Source organism: Pituophis catenifer, unplaced genomic scaffold (genome assembly GCF_029215685.1).
Source record: "Pituophis catenifer annectens isolate HBS135680 unplaced genomic scaffold, rPitCat1.0.hap2 SCAF_3, whole genome shotgun sequence".
In the NCBI taxonomy this organism is placed as follows: Eukaryota; Metazoa; Chordata; class Lepidosauria; order Squamata; family Colubridae; genus Pituophis; species Pituophis catenifer.
The window spans coordinates 50,274,860-50,296,510 of record NW_027256883.1 but is presented as its reverse complement, the minus strand read 5'-3'; the positions used below and the strand labels follow the sequence as shown (position 1 = coordinate 50,296,510).

Below are 21,651 nucleotides of genomic sequence, written 5' to 3'. Positions count from 1 at the left end.
CTGCCAACTTAGCAGTTCGAAAGCACGTAAAAAATGCAAGTAGAAAAATAGGGACCACATTTGGTGGGAAGATAACAGCGTTCCATGCGCCTTTGGCCTTTAGTCATGCCGGCCACATGACCACGGAGATGTCTTTGGACAGCGCTGGCTCTTCGACTTTGAATTGGAGATGAGCACCGCCCGCTAGGATTTGTATTCTTAACGACATTATCTAAAACTAGAAAAAGCTAAGAGGATTGGATGTGGCTAAGGCTTGGATGACACGCCATTCGGAAATCCCAACATTGAAAAATGAAGTGGGGAAAAATATTTTTTTTAAAAAAAGAACGCAACCCACTTTTGAATTATTGTTAGGCGCCTTTTCCCTCCCAAAACACTGCACTTATTCATATGGTTACTGGAAGTCGTAAGCGGCTCTACACCCTTTAAAAAGATTAGGGCTGCCCATTTATAAAGGCAACCCGGGCGCTCCCTTCCTTCTGCTCCCTCCCCTTCTCCAGCTGCGACTCGGTTCGCCCCGCCCTTCCTGCGGGCCAATCGGCGTCCAAGGAGCCATTCCCGAGCGCGAGAGTCGCTGTCCCGCTTCCTCGAGTGGCGAGCGCTGCCTGCGGGATGGGGAGAGGGAGGATCCGCGCTCTGGCTGTGAGCGACGTCCGCTTCCCCACGTCTCTGGCTCAACACGGGTCAGATGCCATGGTAAGCGCAGCGGAGCTGGGCAGAGCGACGGCCTGAACGTCGGGGAGGGCAAGCAGCCCCGGCCTCGGGTGCGCAAGGGTGCCGAACTTTGGACCCACTTCTACGGCAACTTGCAAGAGAGCGCTCGTTCTTCCGCGCTGTTCTCGTCTAGACTGGCCTTCGGGGGCTCTTTGTCCCAGTTAAACGGAGCTCCGGCTGCATTTTTCCACCCCCCGATCGCGGCCTGCTTGCCTGGAAGTTAACTTGAGGCAAGTTCCGTTTGTTGGGTTTTTAACGCGATTTGGATTACAGACACCGCGCCGGCTTTCAGTCGCGTCGCGTTGTAAATCCGGACCTGTGCGCGTTGGGCTGCTTTCCCAATCGAGCCTTTGTTGGTTCTTCTGTTTAGCATCCAGATCCAGACTATTCCGCAGCCTACGTGGTCATAGAAACGGATGCTCCCGATGGCTTGAAAGGTTGTGGCTTTACATTTACGCTGGGAAAAGGCACAGAAGTGGGTAAGTTCTTAGGCTAACCCAGGCTTGGCTTCCCCCAATATACCATTTATTATTTATTTATGTATTGGTTCGATTTATATGCTGCCCTTTTCCGGAGACTCAGGGCATCTTACAATGCGTTAAGCAATAACCTTCATACTTTTGTATATACCTGCTTAGTAGGGCTTTCACCCTTCCCTCCAAGCAGTGTTCTTTTTTATACAAAGTCACCTTATTTCCCCCACAAATCGGGTCCTCATGAGAATGAAATAACGCCTTTACGCCTTTGTTTCTTTTTTGGAAAAGACCCTCTTCATGACAGACTTTTCTGATGTGTTTCCATTTCCTCGTCAAAGGCCGGTTTAAATACAACACATTATGTCATGATTTATTTAAGAAACCCAAATTGACACTATGATTGACCCCATTGTCAGTCAATATTCATAAATCATGTTCTGACCTGTGTAAGCAATTAATATTTGTAGATTTGGGCCTTAAAAATGTAATAGTTGAGTTTACCTTGATCTGCTTGTTGCTTACCTTCTCTCCACTACATCATACCTACAATACTGATATTGCAGTCCTTAAAACAGGCTGCCTCTTCCTCCCCACCACATTTGACATTTATTGGAATTGAATTGTGTGTGCCTAGAAAAACACTCCTAGAGTGCTCATTAACACTGACCTCACTGTGTCAGTGTTAATATTTCTATTTTTATAGTAAGAGAGGCAGATTCTGGAGCCAAACTTTGATATCTATGTGTGTTACTTTAATATACCCAATAACAAGAGTTTCATAAATTACAATCCTGTTATTTCTTTTTTATATATTTTAGTTTCTTTTCCATTGTTCACCATATTCTAAATAAATAGATAATACTGCATTTGTAGTAATCTCCAGATGGTGATTATTTCTTTCAGTTATCAGTGCAGTCCATGCATTGTCAATTCATATCATTAATAAAGATTTGGATGACATAATCAGTGATTTTCGAGGCTTCTACAGACAGCTCACCAGTGATGGGCAGCTCCGATGGGTAAGATAACTTACAGCATTTTCAACAAGGCTAATATATGCATGTAGGTGTTCTTTAAGAACATAAGAAGAGAAAATAATTTGATTTTATGTAGTTGCTTTATACGAAATACTATATAAAATAGGGCTTTCGAAGAAAATGATGCATTAGAATGATCTAAAATAGAAATATTACTTAAATTCTTGTATTTTTGTCACCCAACTTCTTACCCGTTTACATTTTTAAATCACAGAATTTGTGACTTTCCACACTTCCAACTTTGGCAGTTTTGAATTCCATTCCTATTTTCCCCATCAGCTTCTGACAAATTCTGAAAAATGGTAATATCAAGGTCAAAATTGAAAGAAAATCCCATTGATCTGATGAATATCAGAAAGGGATTGATCTGCATATTGTAGCCCTAAACTTGATCAGTAATCCTTTATTCCTGAGACATTCTTACTTCTTGGGAAGACACTTTGAAAATGCACTGAGATGATCCTGCAGATCTCCATCTTCCTTCTCTTCCTTCTGTGAACTTCTAAAGAATTACAACCTGTTCCTGAGAATCAAGAACATACAGCCTAAAGATGGTCTCATTTCTCTTTCTTTCTGGTTCTTTTTCCAACCAAATGTTTTTATTAGCTATAAGCTGGCTTTTCAGTCACTCTTTCCCTCCTCCTATTCAATTCCTCACTCTCAAAACAAAGGTTTTTGTTTTGGAAGAACCTCCTTATCCAGAACTCACTCACTCTAAGACACTTAGATTTATGCAGACACATTTTGGGCTTGTTCATTTTTGCAAAAACACACCATACATAATGTCCATTGTCAGAAAACTTCAGGGTCTAGACCAGGTAGTGATAAGAGTCAACACTGATTCAAAGGCAGCAAAACAAAAATTCTGCATAGTTATATTCTACCACTGTAATAGAATAGTATTTAATTTATTTAACTCTCACTGAGTGCTTCCTTATGAATAAACATTTGCAACATGTCTGCTAAACAAGGATGATAGACCTGCAGAGCTGTATGGAATCAAATAGTTTTTAATTCTGTAAGGCAAGTTCTTGTGTAGCTAATGTATAGTTCAGTTAATCCACAAATAATAGCAATGATAGAAACCTTACACACTTGTGCTTGGCTGTCATAAAATTTAATAACACAGATTTTGTTTTTGTTTTGCTAATAGATTGGTCCCGAGAAAGGAGCTGTGCATTTGGCCACAGCTGCCATTTTGAACGCTGTCTGGGATCTTTGGGCCAAACAAGAAAGAAAGGTAAAGATTTAGAACAAGTAAAAAGAAGTATCACTCTTTGTCTTTGAATAAATACTGCTTTCTTTCTTTCTTTCATCCTGTCCTGCAGTGCTGTTTTTCATGAACATGAATGTACCCTGCTAGATTTAAGTACTTTATATGTTAAATTGTTTAAATCATGCTTTTGTGCTTTTCTGTGGTTTTGAACCAATATTTTCTACATTGTAAAAATTACATATAATTCAATTATTACAAATAGTGTAGGAATGTAGTCTGAGTCATTTAGGACTTCTCTTCACAGTGCTATTTTTATGTTATCACTTTCTTCTTATATAGTAAGTTACAATAGTGTGATCCTTTTATTTTGAAATAAAACTATATAAAACTTTAAGGTTTTGGAACTCTTGTATATATTTTTGTCTCTATCTTGGGGCTTCAAATCATAGTCAGAAGGCAAAGAGTGCCTTTGAACATATGCTCAACTTGGAATAAAAATCCAATTCTTCCTCCCCTCCAAATTGTCTTTCACTTATCATTTATTTTTGGTGTTTTGTATTGTGAGGTTTTTTAAAAATAAAAATAGATTTTTTTAAAACTGTCTTTCATTTATCAACCTAGTAAAAATGTGATGGCTGGTTGAGTAGGTAGAACTGCTGTAATTGCCAGAACATTGTGAGCCTCCTCAAAATATCATGTAGAACATTATCATATTTTGAGGATACTTAATTGATTAGACCAGGGACAAAGACCAGAGAACTCTCTCAAGATTGTTATGTATATTACAAAGTCCTAGCATCTGTCTCTATTGATCATATTGACTTGTGGCGGTGGAAATAATAGTTCAGCAACTTCTGGCAAGCCACAAGTTGCCCTTCTTGCAAGTATTTGGCAGGATTTCATCATATGGTAATATGATGAAGTAAAAACAAACAAAACAGAATTCAAAGTAGCAACAATCAAACACATATGCTGATTGAGTGAATCACACCGTACTTACTCATTGTCCCAAATTTATAAACAAGTGTGCCAAGTCTGTAGAAATAAAAAGTTTATTCCAGAAATGAAATGGTGTTAGAGGAATAGCTCTTTCTCATCTGTCACAACCTGCCAGATATTTACAGGCAAGGAACTTTACAGAATAAACTTAAAATAAATTTATGTGGAAGCAGCTTTTAGATATTCTGATTTCATGGTATTTGTACTTTGTAGTTCAAAGCTGGCACCTTGAATAATGTAATAGACATTTTATCAGGCACAGCTTACTATGCAAGCTCTAGAGATTAGATCAACAACATATCTATAGCTGGCTTGTGAACTGGCCTGCTTTATGTCTCATACGGTTATAATTATTATTATTATTTTTGGTAATTTAAAATGTTATTTCTATGTTTAAGAATTTCATAATGTTTCTCTTTCTCTCTTCTGCCCCCCCCCTTTTTAAAGCCTCTCTGGAAACTGCTGGTTGACATGGTAAGAAAAAAAAAAATCAAGCCATTATTTAAAAATAATATATTTCTTTCAGAGCATTGGATGCTGAGTTAGCATGCTTAAATATATTGAGAACAGTCAGACTAGACATCATAACTAACTAAACTGTTAATATTGTACATTTTTTAAAATGTTTAAATTTAGATTTGAAGGTAGATAATCTCGTACACAGGTTTATTTTTGGATTTCTGTTCAAAACTTTTTTTCTGCCTGAAACAATCACTCATGAATATCAGATGACATTTTATATTTTTTTAATGTACCGGTATTTATTTATTTATTTATTTTCTGATCTTGGAATCTCAAAGTGATTAATATAATACTTTTATGATGCAGTTTTGAAAATAATTGTAACCCGTGACCTGTTGGGTAATTGTTTCAGTTATGTTATCATTTCAGAGATATTTATTTACCTAAACAAATTTACCTAACAGAATGATTTTGGGCAGGTAAAAAAACATGCGAGTAGGAGCAATTTATTACTTGCTGCCAGCTTCCCCATTGACTTTGCTTGTGGGAAGAAAGTCAATGGGGAAACTGGCAGGGATGTTATAATTTGTTCAGGTAAGTCTCCCCCATCTGCATACCTTTCCCTATTCCCTCTGTGCTTATGTGATGTCAGATACCTGTGAACTCTCGCACGCTGTCCGCAACCTGCGCTCTCCCTGACCTGCAATAGCAATAGCACTTAGACTTATATACCGCTTCACTGTGCTTTACAGCCCTCTCTCAGCAGTTTACAGAATCAGCATATTGCCCCCAACAATCTGGGTCCTCATTTTACCAACCTTGGAAGGATGGAAGGCTGAGTCAACCTTGAGTCTGATGAGATTTGATCTGCCAAACTGCTGGCAGCCGGTGATCAGCAGAAGTAGCCTGCAGTTCTGCACTCTAACCACTGCGCCACTGTGGCACATCAATGCATCCTTGAGCATCCTCCCTGACCCTTGTTGTAGCACTCAGGCACTCTCAGACACCCTCCCTGTTCTGTGCCATTTCATTCACACATCCCCAACTCTAACCACATTCTTACTCACCCCCTTACAACCTCCCTCACCTGGCAGCAGCCACTTACCTGCACACTGGCCTCCAATTTGCAGCTGCCTGATAGCTTCCCCACTGATTTTGCTTGTGGAAAGCTGGCAGAGAACAGCAGTCATGATTGAGTTTATATTTCCTGCCAGTTCACCCATCGACTTGAGGAAAGCTGGCAGGGAACCTTGGAAATGACGATGACTTCTCTGCAACTGATCGTGGCAGTATGGCAGCATTTGAAGCAGCCACTTTGTGAAATTTCACAAACTTTGTGAAATTTCAATCTCATAGAAGTGATGGTTCCTAAATTTTGGACGTGTTCTGTACATTATCCCATGTTAATGGGCTAATGCCTTGGCTCAAACATTTTGTCCTATGATGCATCATTTCACCCAATTGAAGGTTGCAAACAGATAAACAGGAAAGGTTTAGCCATATATAGATAAGATATCGTACAGAAGAATGACCGTGTTATATAGGAAGAGTCATTGTTCCTGTTCTTCTGAGTTACTTAGTGTGTGAGTTGAAGCCATTGTGTTTTAATGAGGATGTGTATATCACTTCCAATTAAGGAAGAGCTTACTGACTTAGCCTAGTTTTTGCACATGGATGTTACCCCTGCACACAAGTGAAAACATTTGTGCGTTGTATCTAGTCTTAATAGTTACACTGACCACCAGGAGGCACTGTTCTGTATTGGAATCCTTCATGTGCAGGTAGTCTGCACCCGGTTTTCTATGACTTCAACACCCTCTCTTAGAGGGGGAGCGTTTCTCTATTTATACACCGTGTGTGTCCTGTGTAGCATTTTATAATTACATTGACTATTGGGAGCTACATGACTGGTTTCATCCTACCCTGATATTCTTCAGTTATGGATAGAAAGATGCTATTCTATGGGGTTCAGACCCTCTACTGCAAATTGAAGTCCTATAAAATCTTATGACATAATGTAACAACTATATCCCCCTGCTGTGAAATCCTAAGCAAAAATGGACTGTATATATCGGGGCTGTCAAACTCGATTTCATTGAGGGCTGCATCAGGGTTGTGTTTGACCTCGGGATGAGTGGGTGTGACCAGCTTGACATCCTCCTGAGCTCCATTTTTGCTGGCAGAGGGATGCAGGAGGCCATCGCAGGCGGAAACGGAGCTTGGGAGGGCTGTAGGAGGCCCTCCTAAACTCTGTTTTTGCTGGCAGAGGCACCACGGAACGAGTCCTTCACTGTTTCCAGGGTGGCCCTTTGGGCCAACTCTAAGAATCCCATGGGCCGAATCCGGCCTTGAGTTTGACATCCCTGGTATGTATCATTCTGTCATTTCTCTAGCTAATTTTAGCATGGTTTCCTTCTCTTTTCTTTATAGGACCCCAAGCAGTTGTTATCTTGCATAGATTTCAGATACATTACTGATGCATTAACAGAAGAAGAAGCTTTTTGTAAGTTGTTTTAATAGGCCTCAAAATTCAAGCTGTTTTATCTTACTCGGGAGGGATATGCTTGAACTTTTAAATGTATTAATTAAATACTGCAGTTCTTACTGTATATATTTCATCATGTTCCCCTTTGGTCACCTTAAATATTCCAGTTCAGTAGCAGCATTTGAAAGATGACACTTGCAGTCTTGATACTTTGGGGTCTGTTTGTGTACCAAACTAGCAAAAACTAAATATCTCAATCAATAATTACAGGATACAGTAACTCAGTAACTCAGCAATCTTTACAGCCCTTGTAGAATGGTTTTCTGAATTATTTATGTATTGCAAGTAACTACCGTAGCAGATGGCAAAAAAAGATAATTGGGGTTTTTTTGTAACTACTTGCTGCCATCTAGCAGTCATTTGGATATTTGCAACCTGGAAATGATAGCCCTCCTTAGTGCTTCAGGGAAATTCACAAGCTTTTTCATTGTGCAAGTCTATCTGTGTGCAAAATGATCTGTATCGGGTTTTTTCCTCTAATAGGTCATATTTAAAAACCAAACAAAATTAATGATCTGTTTTGGATTTGATTTACACTTTATCTTTTCATTTCACTAGCGATTCTTCAAACTGGTTTGGCAGGAAAAAAAGAACGGGGTAAGCATCAAAGTATTTGTTTCCTTGTCAAATCAATAATTAATTAAAGGATTATTATGTATCTTAGGATGGTTTTAGGATGTTAAAAAATAACATCCACCTGCTGGGAAAGCAATCATACTTTCTTGGTAGCCCTTTTCACTTTTTTGTGAAAATCGAGGGTTTGATTTGTTCTGAATTATTTTCTGAATTATTACCATATCACATTGTGGGAATAAGGGCTTTCCAGGGTATGAAATCTGTTGCAAGGAAATCACATTTAACTGTTTGCATCATTTTATATATTTGTAGAAGAACAAATGTTAAAATATGGCTACCCATCTTATACCACATCATGTGCCTGGCTAGGTTATCCAGACCACTCCCTAAAGCAGGTTCGTTTTTTCCACATTATCCTCATTTCAGCTTTGAGATGCACAAATATGCCACAAAAAAATAACTGAATTAGCACTGCGGGGGAAATTCTAAAAGCAAGCTCTATTGTAAATGGTGACATGTACCCTTGCTTCAGTGGTGAAATCTAAAATTTGTTAACTACCAGTTCTGTGGGCGTGGCTTGGTGGGGGAATAATGTGACTGGGTGGGCGTGGCCAATTTTTTTTTTTTTACTTTTAAAACCATTTTTTCTACAATCTCTTTGGCAAAGAGGTTGTAAAAAAATGCTTTCAAAAGGCTCTGACGATCCCAGCTAAGTTGCCTGATCGGCAGAGGCTTTTTTAAAAAGCCTCTGCCGATCAGGCAACTCAGCTGGGATCGTCAGAGGCATTTAAAAGAAAAAAAGGATTTTTTTGATTGAGCCGCGTGATCATCAGGCTTTTTTTTTAACTTTTAAAAGCATTATTTGGCCGAAGAGGTTGGAGAAAAAATGCTTTTAAAAGTTAAAAAAAAGCCTCTGATGATTGTGCGGTTGAGCTGGGCATGGGGGGGCCAGGGATTTTTGCTACCAGTTCTCCGAACCACCCGCCTCCATCGCTACCAGATCGGACGATCCGGTCTGAACCGGGAGCATTTCACCCCTGCCTTGGTTGGCTTGGATGTGTTGGAGATGGTTACCACTGGTTTATTATTGTGCCATCTTGACACTCATAATAACATCTTTGGAGCAGAATGTCCACCTAAGAAAGAGATTACACGAATTAATTCTGGCAAGGTCAGAAGCAAATAGCCCGAAACCAGTCAAATCTGTTACCATGTGGAGTAATAGTCTTTCCTACTAAAAGAGAGAATCCTATAATCTACTGCATTGCACAGGCCAGAAGAAAAAGCAGCAGAATTTGATCTTGCTACAGGTAGTCCTCGATTTACAACTATAGTTGGGACTGGAATTTCCATTGTTAAGTAAGATGTCATGTGATTGTTTTGCTCAACAACCGTAATCCAAGCAATCCCTGTTGTGGTTGTTAAGCAATCTTGAGGGTCATTAAACAGATGCAATTCCAGGTAAGGTGTGCAGGGGGATTGGGGAAGAGCCCGGGAGGCTCCATTCAGAAGCTGAAAATCCCCTGCTGAAATCCAAGCCACATTTTCAGCCTCTGATTGAAGAGAAATCTGCATGCAATCTCCACTAGCCTTTCCAGGATCTCCCTCCCTGCCTGAGGCATCCCATGGTCATTACCTTCTGCGCTGTCTCTCCACTCTTCAGGATTTTGGCTCTTCAAATCTTAAGTATCTGAACTCCATCTCTGCATCCCGCCAGAAAGGTTCAGCTTCCATTGGCAGTCATCTCAGTCAATCCCCAGAGACAACAGAGAGTCCTTTTGGCAGGCAGCAGCAACTTACAACCTTCTCTGCCAGCTTCACATTGATTTTCTGGGGAAGCTTGCCAAAAAGATTGCAGATGATGGTCACGGCTGATTGGCAACCAGTTGTAAGTGGAAACGCAGATTGCAATCATGTGACCCTCATAATTCTGGATCATTGTTAAACAAATAGTCATAAATTGAAGACTACCTGTATTACTTGTTAACTAGGACTAGCTAAAATTCTTTCAAAACAGCTTCATTAGCGGTTGTTGTAAGGTTAGTTATCAGAAATCTGCATTGGCGCATTGTGCCTTTGCCACTTTCAGTTCTAGCATTTGCCAAGAGAATAAACTAATTCTGTTTATTTGTCCCATTTGACTGACTTGCTCAAGATAGGCAGAGTTTATGAAATAAATCATATTCCTTTTACAGTTTTATGTATGCACCCTGTTTCTGCTTGCAACAGGGATGAAGCAATTACCCTCTCTAATCTTGGATTGTAGCTGCTACTTCCACCCACACCTCTTGTTTTTTATGCAAGAGCTCTTATCAAGACTTCTCTAATGGTTGTTCTTCAGATGACTTGGCTGAGCCACAGACCAGTCACCCCAATCATTAGTCTTGCTGGTTGGGGTAGATGCCACTGGAACGTAGCTGCTTAGAAAAGGCCAACTGACCAATGAATCTTATGTGTGTGTTTCTGTCTGTCTGTCTGATAGTTTATACTTGCTAGAGGTCTGATTGATGTAATTTGCTTGGCAGCTATGCACTGAAGCTCTGAAGGATGGATGGACCAGGTACAGTAGTGTTTTTCTTGTGCATTCTTCTAAGCACAGTAGAAGATGCTGAGAGATATGATGGGCAAAGTCACTCGGTGAACTCCTTCCTGCAACTGACTGATCCTGGGTCTTATCATTGTCAGTCCAACACCTTAAACACTACACTACATTGTACTGACTCTCTTTCTGAATTTGATAGGATATACAACGGTGCTTTTTATAATTTTACCAGGAGTACTTTCACAATGAACTTCAGAAATTCTGCTTTTGGAAAATGGTGTATCACAAGTAATACTTCTTTATTCCATTCCCTTTTTTTTTTTTTTTTTGGCAGCAGATACGCTATTCTTTTCATTTTCCATAAATGCAACTACCCAGAAAAATAAAGACTGGTCTATAGTCATTCGCTGAGCTGGTATCACTGAATGTATATTTGAACCAGTTTCTCCCTTAATCCTGCCTATAACAAGTAAAACTCACTGGCTTTAACTATCCAAAATTGCTGGGATAGAAAGATCAAATGGATGATTGTCTTCCTATCTAAAGCAGATTATCCACACCATCGATTCTTGCAGTGACATACCCGTATGTCCTTGTGGATAAGCCGACTCAATTTTTTCATCAAAGTATCATGAAAAGGCCACCTGCAAATAAGATGACCTACATTTTTCGTGGTATTTTGATGAAAGAGTTGGTAATTGGCTTACCCATGGATGGGTTTTTTATGTAAGAACACGCAGGGGATATGAGTACTTTAGAAAACTATATACTTGTGGATAAGCTCATCCACAGATAAGCCAAAGCCAATTTTGGGCTTACCTGAAAGCATATATGGCATATTAACAAGCATGGAAGCATTATATACATCTGTAGGTTTTGGCATACACACAATAACCTTTAATTTGTGAAGAGCCTATTACAGAAATTGAATCTGCTGTGTTAGGGCTCTGGCTGGCAACTCTATGCTGACTCAGCTCATTGAGTCAGTAGAGTGGCAAAATATAACAATGTTTCCCCAATATCTGTAAGGAAAAATATTCCCCAATATCTGTAAGGAAAAACTCAGCCAGTGGAATGCTAAAGCTTCCATTGGCTGAGTTTGATTTTCAGTTTTGTTCATGTTGAATTCTTAAAGCTAAATAGGCATCTTAAGGCTCAATTCATCAACATGCTTTGGATACCAACCTCTCTTTCTGCCAGTGTCCTCCACCCCTCCACTCCCTTCTTTATGGACACAGTGAGAGGGTTGGTGCTCTTTGCACAGATTATATCAGGGACAACAGCACTGTGTGCATTACGTTCAGATCTTTATAAAGATTTGAGCTAAGATGCCAAGCAGCATCAAATCAACCTTGGCTGACCTCAAGCTACACAGCATTGGACTTGATTAATTCTTGGAAGGAAGGTCACAAGATAGCTCAAGGATGTAGTACAGTGATTCTCATCCTCACTAACTTTAAGATATGTGGACTTTAATTTCCAGAATTCCCAAGCTAGTGCCTGGGGAATTCCGGAAGTTGAAGTCCATACATCGTAAAGTTCTGAAGTTGAGAAAAACTGATCTAACTCACTGCATTGCATAGGCAGACAGAAAAATCAACAGAACTTGAACCAGGGGTGAAATGCACCCGGTTCGGACTGGATCGCCTGATCCGGTAGCGATGGCAGCGGGTGGTTTGGAGAACCGGTAGCAAAAATCCCTGCGGCTCCTCCCATGCCCAGCTGAGCCGCGCGATCATCAGAGGCTGTTTTTTTTACTTTTAAAAGCATTTTTTTCTGCAACCTCTTCAGCCGAAGAGGTTGTAGGGAAAAAAAATGCCTTTAAAAGCCTCTGGCAATACCAGCTGAGTTGCCTGATCGTCAGAGGCTTCTAAAAGCATTTTTTTCTGCAACCTCTTAAGGTTGTAGAAAAAATGCTTTAAAAAGTTAAAAAAAAAAGTTGGCCACGCCCACTCAGTCACATTACCCCCCACCACCACCACCAAGCATCGCCCACAGAACAGGTAGTAACAAATTTTAGATTTCACCCCTGACTTTAACCTTGATTTGAAGTTCAGAAACACTGCTGCAGGGTGTAGAGATGTTAAAGAAAAGAAACTTCTAAAAAAAAAAAATACTTCCATGGTGTTTCCATGGCCATGTAATCATCAGGAATTAAACTCTGGTTGAGCATGAAAAGATTTGAGGATTTTAGAACACTCCCTTTAATGTTTCTGTGAAGAATCATTTTACTAGGCACATTTTACATTGCCTGGATCTTTTGGACACCAGGGACCGATTCCATGGGGAGAGGTTGTTCCCCAGATAGGAGGGGGCATGGTTTCACATGCTGCCTGCATCTCCCAGATGGGCCTTCCCTTGTTTCTGGCATGGCACAGACTGGGGGTTGGGGACCCCTGGCCTGGATGGATTGGGAAAGGATTTGTAGAAGTTCAAAATGCCCAAGTTTAAAATAAACTAATCCTGATGTAATGTCAAATTCCTTGAATTTCTAGAAAGTCTCCTCTTATTTGAGTCCAACCTCACTGGAATTTTCCCACTCGTTTTTTTTTTTCTGATTATATTGATAATATGGAATGATACAAGTGAATGTTTTTCTACAGTAAAATTGTCATAGGTTTGTCAGTTATTGAAAAATAGTTCATATTTGATTGCAAATGTGTGCTTAGGTTCAAAGTGAAAGTCGGAAAAGATCTCCAGGATGACATTCGGAGATGCAAACTTGTCAGAGAAATGATTGGTCCTGAAAATACACTGGTATGTATGTACATTTGTATGATGCCAAATATTTTAGAATTTGAAAAATAGAAAAAAAAATCTTACTAGAAACAGATTAGTCAAGTCTTCTTTTTAATGCCGTGAATTTTTTAGAATTATATAGAGGAATTTGATTTTGGTCTCGGCATGTTTGCTAAATGTAACCTTGGTTTTGTTTTTTTAAAAAAATGAAATGTAATGTAATGTAATGTTAGCCAGCAGATACTATGTCATTTAGGGCATTGACCATCTTAGCAGTAGGAAATTTGCCTTAAGCCTATGTCACTTTACACCTGTCTTAATGTTATAGTTACAGGAACAGCACCATCCTGAATTTAGACTGTATTTATTCATAGTTGTTGGATGCTAACCAAAGATGGGAGGTGGAAGAAGCCATAGACTGTGTCACTGAACTAGCTGAGTTCAAACCGCTATGGATTGAGGAACCAACTTCTCCTGATGATATTCTGGGGCATGCAAGAATTGCTAAGGTAAGAGACATGGTTTCAGTTAATAGACTTGCTATCCACCAGAAGCCATGTTGATTTATTGGCTACATTGGAACTTCAGGATTCTAGCAAAAGTTATTAACATATGCCTGGTCAAGAGATCCTTTCACTACTCAACAAGTATTTCATTAAATTTAAATGATTTTCATATTTTTAGACTATAATAAAAGCCTGAAATGTATTTTCATACATGATCTGGTCAATCAGCACTATTCTTGTGAATCATGTATTTTTAATATATTTGTATCTAATGTCCCAATTATATACAAAATAGATACTATATTCAAACTTCATTAGAGTATAAGGGGCTTATCTGTGCACCATAGTAGAAATACAGTACTGTGTAAGAACTATTGATTTCATGCTGGTTTAATATACATAACTAAGTCATTTATGATTTAAGTGCATTCTTTATGCTCACATGCTTTCTCTTTAGCGTATTTTTTGGAGTATAAGACGCACCCTTTTTCTCCCTAAAAGGGGGTTAAAATTTGGGTGTGTCTTATACACCAAATGTAGCCCCGCCCGCCCACTGGCCCCCACCCTATGGCCTCTGCCTTCCAGCAATTTACCTCCTTGCAGCAAGCAGCAAGAAGAAACAGCTTATTTCAGCTTCAGCACAGCTTAATTAGCACAAGTTGATTGTCGCTTGGATTGGCCTCCCAACTGTCAGCTGTTTCAGGCTGCAGAAATTGCCATTGCCTATTGCTGCGCAGGCCTCTGCTGCTTGCTGCAAGGATGTAAATTGCTGGGAGCAGATTTTTTTTTCTTGTGCTAATCAAGCTATGCTGAAAATGAAAATGAAAGTAAAGCAGGCATTTGCTGTTTGCTGCAATGAGGCAAAATTGCTGGGAGGCAGAGGCAGATTTCTTTTTCTTCTTTTCCTCACCAAAAAAGGTAGGTGCATCTTATAGTCCAGAGCATTTTATACTCCGAAAAATATGGTAATACTTAAATAATCAACTAATTGATTAATTTCAAAGCAAAAAATATTAGCAGTTCTATTGATGCTTTCAACTTTCTTCTAATATGGACAAACTGCAGAAATGGCATTTTGTTTATTTGTTGTGAATAACTATATTTGAACACGCTTAAAAACCTGTGGAATTTTTTTTTTTAGGCATTAGCACCATTAGGGATTGGTGTTGCAACAGGAGAACAAGTAAGTTTATTTACAAATCCTTAATTATATATTTTGAATGTTGACAAGATAACTTTCTGATACCTCACCATAGCTTCTTTACCTACATTTGTCTTGAATTCTGTTTGGGAAATTTTGTTTTGATAGTTCTGATAAAATCAGAAGTTTGCTGCTACTTGGTGCCATTATATATTAAAGAAACAAATAATAAGTATGGACTCAACCATGGTTTTGTGTGTGTGTGTGTGTGTGTGTGTGTTTTAAATACCATTCAGTTAATTTAACCTTAAAATGTGGATAGGTTTCTCAGAAATGAGATAATTACCATATACTTGATCCGTATTCATTGTTGACTAGTTAGATCTGTCATAGAAGTCTGATAGATGGGGATGGCTGAAATATTTCCTTGAGAGAAGGAGCTGATCCCCATGACTTCGAAGAATCCCTTTCCAGACCCAACTGATTGAAGCAGCTTTGTATCCTATCAGTTGAAATTAGCTGAATTTAACCCCTTTATGATTAGTACAAGAATACTGTAATATTGTGCAATGACAATTGACTACAGTAGGGGGCAGCACCTGACCAACCTTGGCTGATCTCAAATGCTCTGAGGAGTCTCTGGTGGGAAATTTTACAATTATAGACTAGATTGGGAAGTTGGAAAGATTGCAGAAGATGACAGTAACAAATTACATATTTTGTATCAAATTTTGTGACCAAGAAAATACGGAAATGGCTACACATTCACTGAAAGTAAACAGGAGAAGACCAGCAGGAGACACTACTAGTGTAAGCCGCCCAGAGTCCTCAGAGAGTGGGCGCCTAGAAATATGAATAATAAATAAATAAATAAATTCTTTTGCCATCATGATAATGCATTTTTACGACATTTTTTAATGACAAAAATTTTCATATATGATCACACAGATATGTATGTGATGGCATTAGTATTTAATCTATTTACACAGGAGTAATCCCTGCTGGACTCCATGCTCAGTAGGTATATATTCAGAATTGTATTTAAATTCATGACTTAAACTTTCCTCCTTCTACCTTCTGGGTAGGTCTTGCAATATTTATGTCGAATGTAGAACAAGAGGAAGCAGCAATAAAATTGTCCTTCAGCAAGCTATTTTTGTTTATTTTAGGATTCATATTTAGTCAAAGTTTTATTTGGAAATTATGGTTGATATCACCGTCAACTAGAAGTTTAAATTAGATTTTGCATTTTTATCCAGCTGTTGAGTCTTCCTGAGCATATAGGGAGATGTGTATTTTTTTTTTAATGGTATTAAAGGAATTGCTGCTGCAGGATGTAAGCTGTAAAGCTGCCTTTTGAAATTGATTGATGGTGATTTTTTCAATGCCGGTGGTATTCAAGTAGTGGTCAAGTGGTGTTTTGAGATTGCACCTAAGGCACCTATCAGTACTATCTTTGCTTTCTTTTTCCACAATGTTTCTGCTTCTGTTTGCAGATCTTTGTTGCAGATCTGGATTTCTTCCAGATCTTTCTCTGGTCTTTCTATTCTGGTTTCTCCAGGCATTGCAGCATCCACTATCCAGACTTTTTTGTCTTTCTTACCAACAATTGTTAAGTCTCGGGTATTGTGCGGTAGATGCTTCTCTATTTGAATTCTAAAGTCACAGAATATTTTAGCTTCTTCACTTCTGTTACTCTGTCTATTCTTCCTTGCAGACAAATGGTATTTCTTGCAGATACAGGTAGTCCTTGACTTATGACCATAATAGAAACTGCCCATTATAGATGTAAATTGTAATGGTTTATAAAGCAGGTCATCCATGTGACCAACCCAGTTTTACAACATTTTTGCAGTGGGTCATTAAACGAACCTGTTACCACAAACCAGAAGTAAATGCCGTTTTTCAATAAAAATGTTGTACATCACAGTCACATAACTCTGGGATACTGCAAATGGCCTTAAATGTTGGCTGGTTGCCATGTGTCCAAAATGTAGTCACATAGGGTATTGTGTAGCCGGTGGTGTTTGGAACTGGGTTGTAAGCACCTTGGAAGGGGTCTGTTGTAACTTTAAATAATCGCTAAGCAACCAGCCATAAGTCAAGGACTACCTGTATTGCAATGCACCATGTCAATTTATATTTTGCTATTTTGTCATGCTTATTATTATTGGAGTATCCATAAACACACTTGTTTATACTGTTTATAAGTTTAAGAAAAAGTCCATAGGCTGTAAATGTGTTAATTTTAATGTGCTTAAAATGGGGTTAATTACAGTTCAAAATGAGTTTTAAATGGACTGTTTTAACCACTAGCATTTCTCCATGCTTTTGTATAACTAACTGGTTTTATGAAATACTACACTTTTAGAGAGTGGAAACTATTACTTTCTATCCCATCCAGAGTCCAAATATTTGGGAGATATGCAGTGGCTGTAAGTCTTTGGAACATAAAGGGAGAAGTATCCAGAATAAAATGCTCTAAGTCAGGGGTCTCCAACCTTGGCAACTTTAAGCCTGGCAAACTTCAGCTCCCAGAATTCTGGGAGTTGAAGTCCACAGGCTTAAAGTAGCCAAGGTTGGCGACCCCTGCTCTAGGTTACTTGGATTTATCAGACATTTTTATAAGCATTTTCTAATCATGCAGTGTTTTGAGTTAAGACAGTGTGTGTTTTCATTATCTGCAGTGCCATAACAGAGTGATGTTCAAGCAGTTCCTACAGGCCCAGGCTCTGAGCTATCTCCAGGTGGATAGTTGTAGGCTTGGAAGTGTCAATGAAAACTTGTCTGTATTGCTGATGGCCAAGAAGTTTCAAAGTAAGACTCCTGTAAATGTTGCAATAACACTGAAAACAGAGAGAACAGAGAAATGTTAAGAAACAAAGTGACGCACAAGAAGTAACACGTTTTATAATTCTTTGTAGCTGAGATAGTTATTTTGAAAGTTTGGCTTCATCCAGAAGCCTGGCTTAATAAAAGCAAGCTCAGAGGTGTGAACTATGTATGAAAACAAATTACATATTTCTGTAACAGTAATGAATAGCATGTGGCTGAGCTCCAATCTAGATAGTGTGGGCAGAGATGACAAATGAAAATGTCGTTCCCATTTATGGAGGGCCAATTGGAAAGGATTATCTAGTCTGAGCAGGGATTTTGAGGAAAAAACTATCAATAAATTTTACATCTTTTTTTCCCCCAGTTCCAGTATGTCCTCATGCAGGAGGGGTCGGACTTTGTGAGTTGGTCCAGCACTTAATAATATTTGACTACATTTCAGTGTCTGGCAGCCTTGAAAATAGGTAAGAGATTTTGTCATGTATCTTGAAACACTTAAAGCAAGTACTTGTGTGTAGCTGTGATCAAGCAACAAAAAATAATTTCTGATTAGAGAAGATTCAGAATAAAGCCCTTTCTTTGTATAACTTTGAAAATGTCTTTAAAATGGAAACAGGATTGAATCTTACCAGCCATGGCAAGTTCCAATGTTCATCTAACTGGTATTTACAGGTAGTCCTCAATTTACAATTTACAGCTTAAACAACCACTTGAAATTACAATGGACCAGAACAGGTGCTTTATTCTTCTTTACCACTGATTGCAGTGTCCCAGGGTAGTATGGTTATGATTTGTGAAGAATGGAAGTATGGGTTTGCACTTAATGACTGATTTGCTTAATGCCACTGTGATTTGCTTAACTCCATTTTTGTCACAAAAGTCGTAAAATTGGATCCAGTCATGGAGATGCCATAAATTAACAACCAAAGCAGCCTACAACCAAAAATCCGTTTCCAATTATAGTTATAAATCAAGGACAACCTGTATATTTTTACAGGTGGGATAGCAAATCTTAATAAATGCAAGTTTGTTTGAATAGTAAATATATTTCATTTTTTTTCTTTTTAGGATGTGTGAATATGTAGATCACTTGCATGAACACTTCAAGTATCCTGTAGTAATCATGAATGCATCTTACATGCCACCCCAGGTACTGTTTGCGTTCAATATTTAAAATATTTTCAGAGATTTCACCATGTTTTTATATAAAAATTGTAAGGCAGCAAGAGTCAGTTCCAAGATTTCTTAGCATTCCAATTCTGCTATTCCACACTGTTCAAAGCACTATCTACCAATTTGTGTCAGACTGTTTCCTAAAGGATGTTCAGATGAGCATGTACATCCATATTTGCCTCATAATTGTACATCCATATTTGCCTCATAATCTTTATATATTAGTTACTGAAATACTTTCAACTACCTTGAAGCAAGTGGGAAATCGAAGCCTTCCATTTCACCATCAAATAGTGGGGACTACAACTTCCTTTCTTTGCCTAGCCTAATGTGGAGCAGTGGTTTTACAGAAAAATAACATCCCCCTGCTTGATTTTGAAGCAAAAATACAAATATAGACATTAAATATTCCCTTCTATATAGCTTTCAAGAATTGTTGACGAATCAAATTTAATCAATAATGCATTTAGTTCATATTGTTATTAAAATATGTACCACATTAACTAGCCATACTGAGCACATACTAGTAGGGCATGTTTATTTTTATATATTTAAACATGAAATTTTTCTTTCAGGAGGCTGGATATTCCTCTGAAATGAAAGAAGATTCTGTACAGAAATATCTGTTTCCACAAGGAGAAATCTGGCAAAAGTCCTTGTGTTCATAACATAACGTAAAACAAGTTCATATTTCATTTTTTCCCCAAACGAAGATAAAATTCAGCTATTTTTTTACATGGATGTTATATTAAGATGTAGGAGTCAAATAAGTGCTTTTAGAAAGCTTCCTCTGTTCACACAAAACAAAAATAGATTGTATTGCCAATGAATGTCCTTGATCAGTTTAAAAATAGGCAGCTTTTAATAGCTAAGTTTAAAGAAGTTAAGATGATTCATCTGTCTTCAAGCTATTCCAGAACTACAGGATTATGTAATGGAAGATTGCACTTTAAAATGCATCTGCCAAGATTAAATGTTCCAAGTAAAGTTTAACTGCATGTCGTGATGCAATGTTTTCTAAGGTGGCTGTTCCTTTACAGAAAATAAAGTTTAAAGACTGAATCTAGATATTTAAATTCTGGTGAACATTTAACATAGAATAGCAGTTGGACCAGTGGTGGGTTGCTACCGGTTCTCCCCGGTTTGGGAGAGCCAGTAGTGGAAATCTTGATAGGAGAGCGAACCGGTTCTCTCTGAACGTCAGTTGGGCCCTCCCCCCGCTATACCTACCTTTATTTCTTTTGTTTTTAGTTCAGCTAAGGCACGGCAGAGTGGATTGCCATGCCTCAGCTGTTTTTTTAGTCAATGCGCTTGTGCGATGTGAACCGGTGATAAAACTGATTAGAACCCACCACTGAATTGGATCAACAGTTTGGACAGATGACAGTGATGGTAGATTGTAGTCATTAAAACATACATCAGTTTTTTTGAAGACAACAGTGAAAACAATTTATTCTTCTAGTCAGAAAACAGTTGAGACCTTAAATGGGGGTATCAGCAATAGATGATGAGCTAGATTTTGAGCTAATGGGTGCACTTGTAACTTGAATTCTTTCACAGAATGGCTCTACTGGAAAGGCATGTTCTTGGTGAGGTAGATCAGTAGTCTAATTTCCTGAGATTGGACTGTTGACTCTTCCTATATTATCACCCAAATCTATCTATTCCAGGCCAGAAAGTTCTTAATAGAGAATATTTCTATACACTTGCAGAGTATAGAAATAGACTTCATTAACAGAATCCTGTTATTCTTACTTTATAAACTTGCTGTATTTGGAGTTGAAATCATGCACATTCTTCTAAATAAAAAAATGCTAGAATATGAGGCTTTGTAGTATGACCAAACTGGTAGGTAGCAAGAAATACTACCTACTAGGATATTAATGTCAAAAGACATCACAATATTCCAGCTTTCTTACCGTTCAAAAGAACTAGTTTCACTTTGCAGTTAACATGCACATGAGATTAAGGTCCTGCCAAACTAGCAAAAATGGAAATTCCCTGCAAATTGCAGGAAAATGCACAGAATTGCAGTTTGTGGTTTATGAGCCAAGGTGGCACAGTGGTTAGAGTGCAGTACTGCAGCTACTTCAGCTGACTGCTAGTTCAGCAGATCAGATCAAATCTCACCGGCTCAAGATTGACTCAGCCTTCCATCCTTCCGAGGTGGGTAAAATGAGGACCCAGATTGTTGGGGGCAATATGTTAATATGCAATATGCTAACTTTGTAAACCGCTTAGAGGGCTGTAAAGACTTTGAAACGGTATAGAAGTCTAACTAATAAATAAATAAACCAACAGACAGCTATTACTCTTAGGAGAACCTGTCTTAATAATGTTCATCTGCTTCCAATGCTTGGAAAGAAAAATGTAGCTTTTAGGTAGGGCAGAAGCTATTCAATCTTATCCCAAATCTTACAGCTCAGATGGTCTTTTGTGTAAGTATGCACAGGGCAGCTCTATAAAACCAACTATCTGGGTAGTTCTCTTATTTTTTTTTAGCCATTTTGGAAAACATCAGTAAAATTACCGTAATCCATTTTATTTTAAAGTTGCTGTCTACTTCCCCAAGCTGTTATGTTGCTTTTTCTATTCTACAGTATTTTCCTACTAGATAGGAAAGGTTAACTTGAAAAATGAATGATGCAGTACATCTTTCCCTTAAGATTTCAGCTAACATTTATTACAAC

General features: G+C 38.4%; 1 protein-coding gene across 1 annotated transcript; it reads left to right on the top strand.

Annotated features, from left to right (window-relative positions):
* The first annotated feature begins 555 nt into the window (after positions 1-555).
* ENOSF1 (enolase superfamily member 1) lies at positions 556-19,921 on the top strand. Its single transcript, XM_070942354.1, has 16 exons — positions 556-696; positions 1,085-1,193; positions 2,094-2,209; positions 3,381-3,467; positions 4,890-4,916; positions 7,335-7,407; positions 8,008-8,046; positions 8,338-8,420; positions 10,551-10,585; positions 13,237-13,324; positions 13,681-13,815; positions 14,954-14,995; positions 17,641-17,770; positions 18,153-18,252; positions 18,857-18,938; positions 19,537-19,921. Exons 1-16 carry the CDS (start codon positions 613-615, stop codon positions 19,627-19,629), a joined length of 1,323 nt encoding a protein of 440 aa, XP_070798455.1. The 5' UTR covers positions 556-612; the 3' UTR covers positions 19,630-19,921.
* The last annotated feature ends 1,730 nt before the right edge of the window (positions 19,922-21,651 follow it).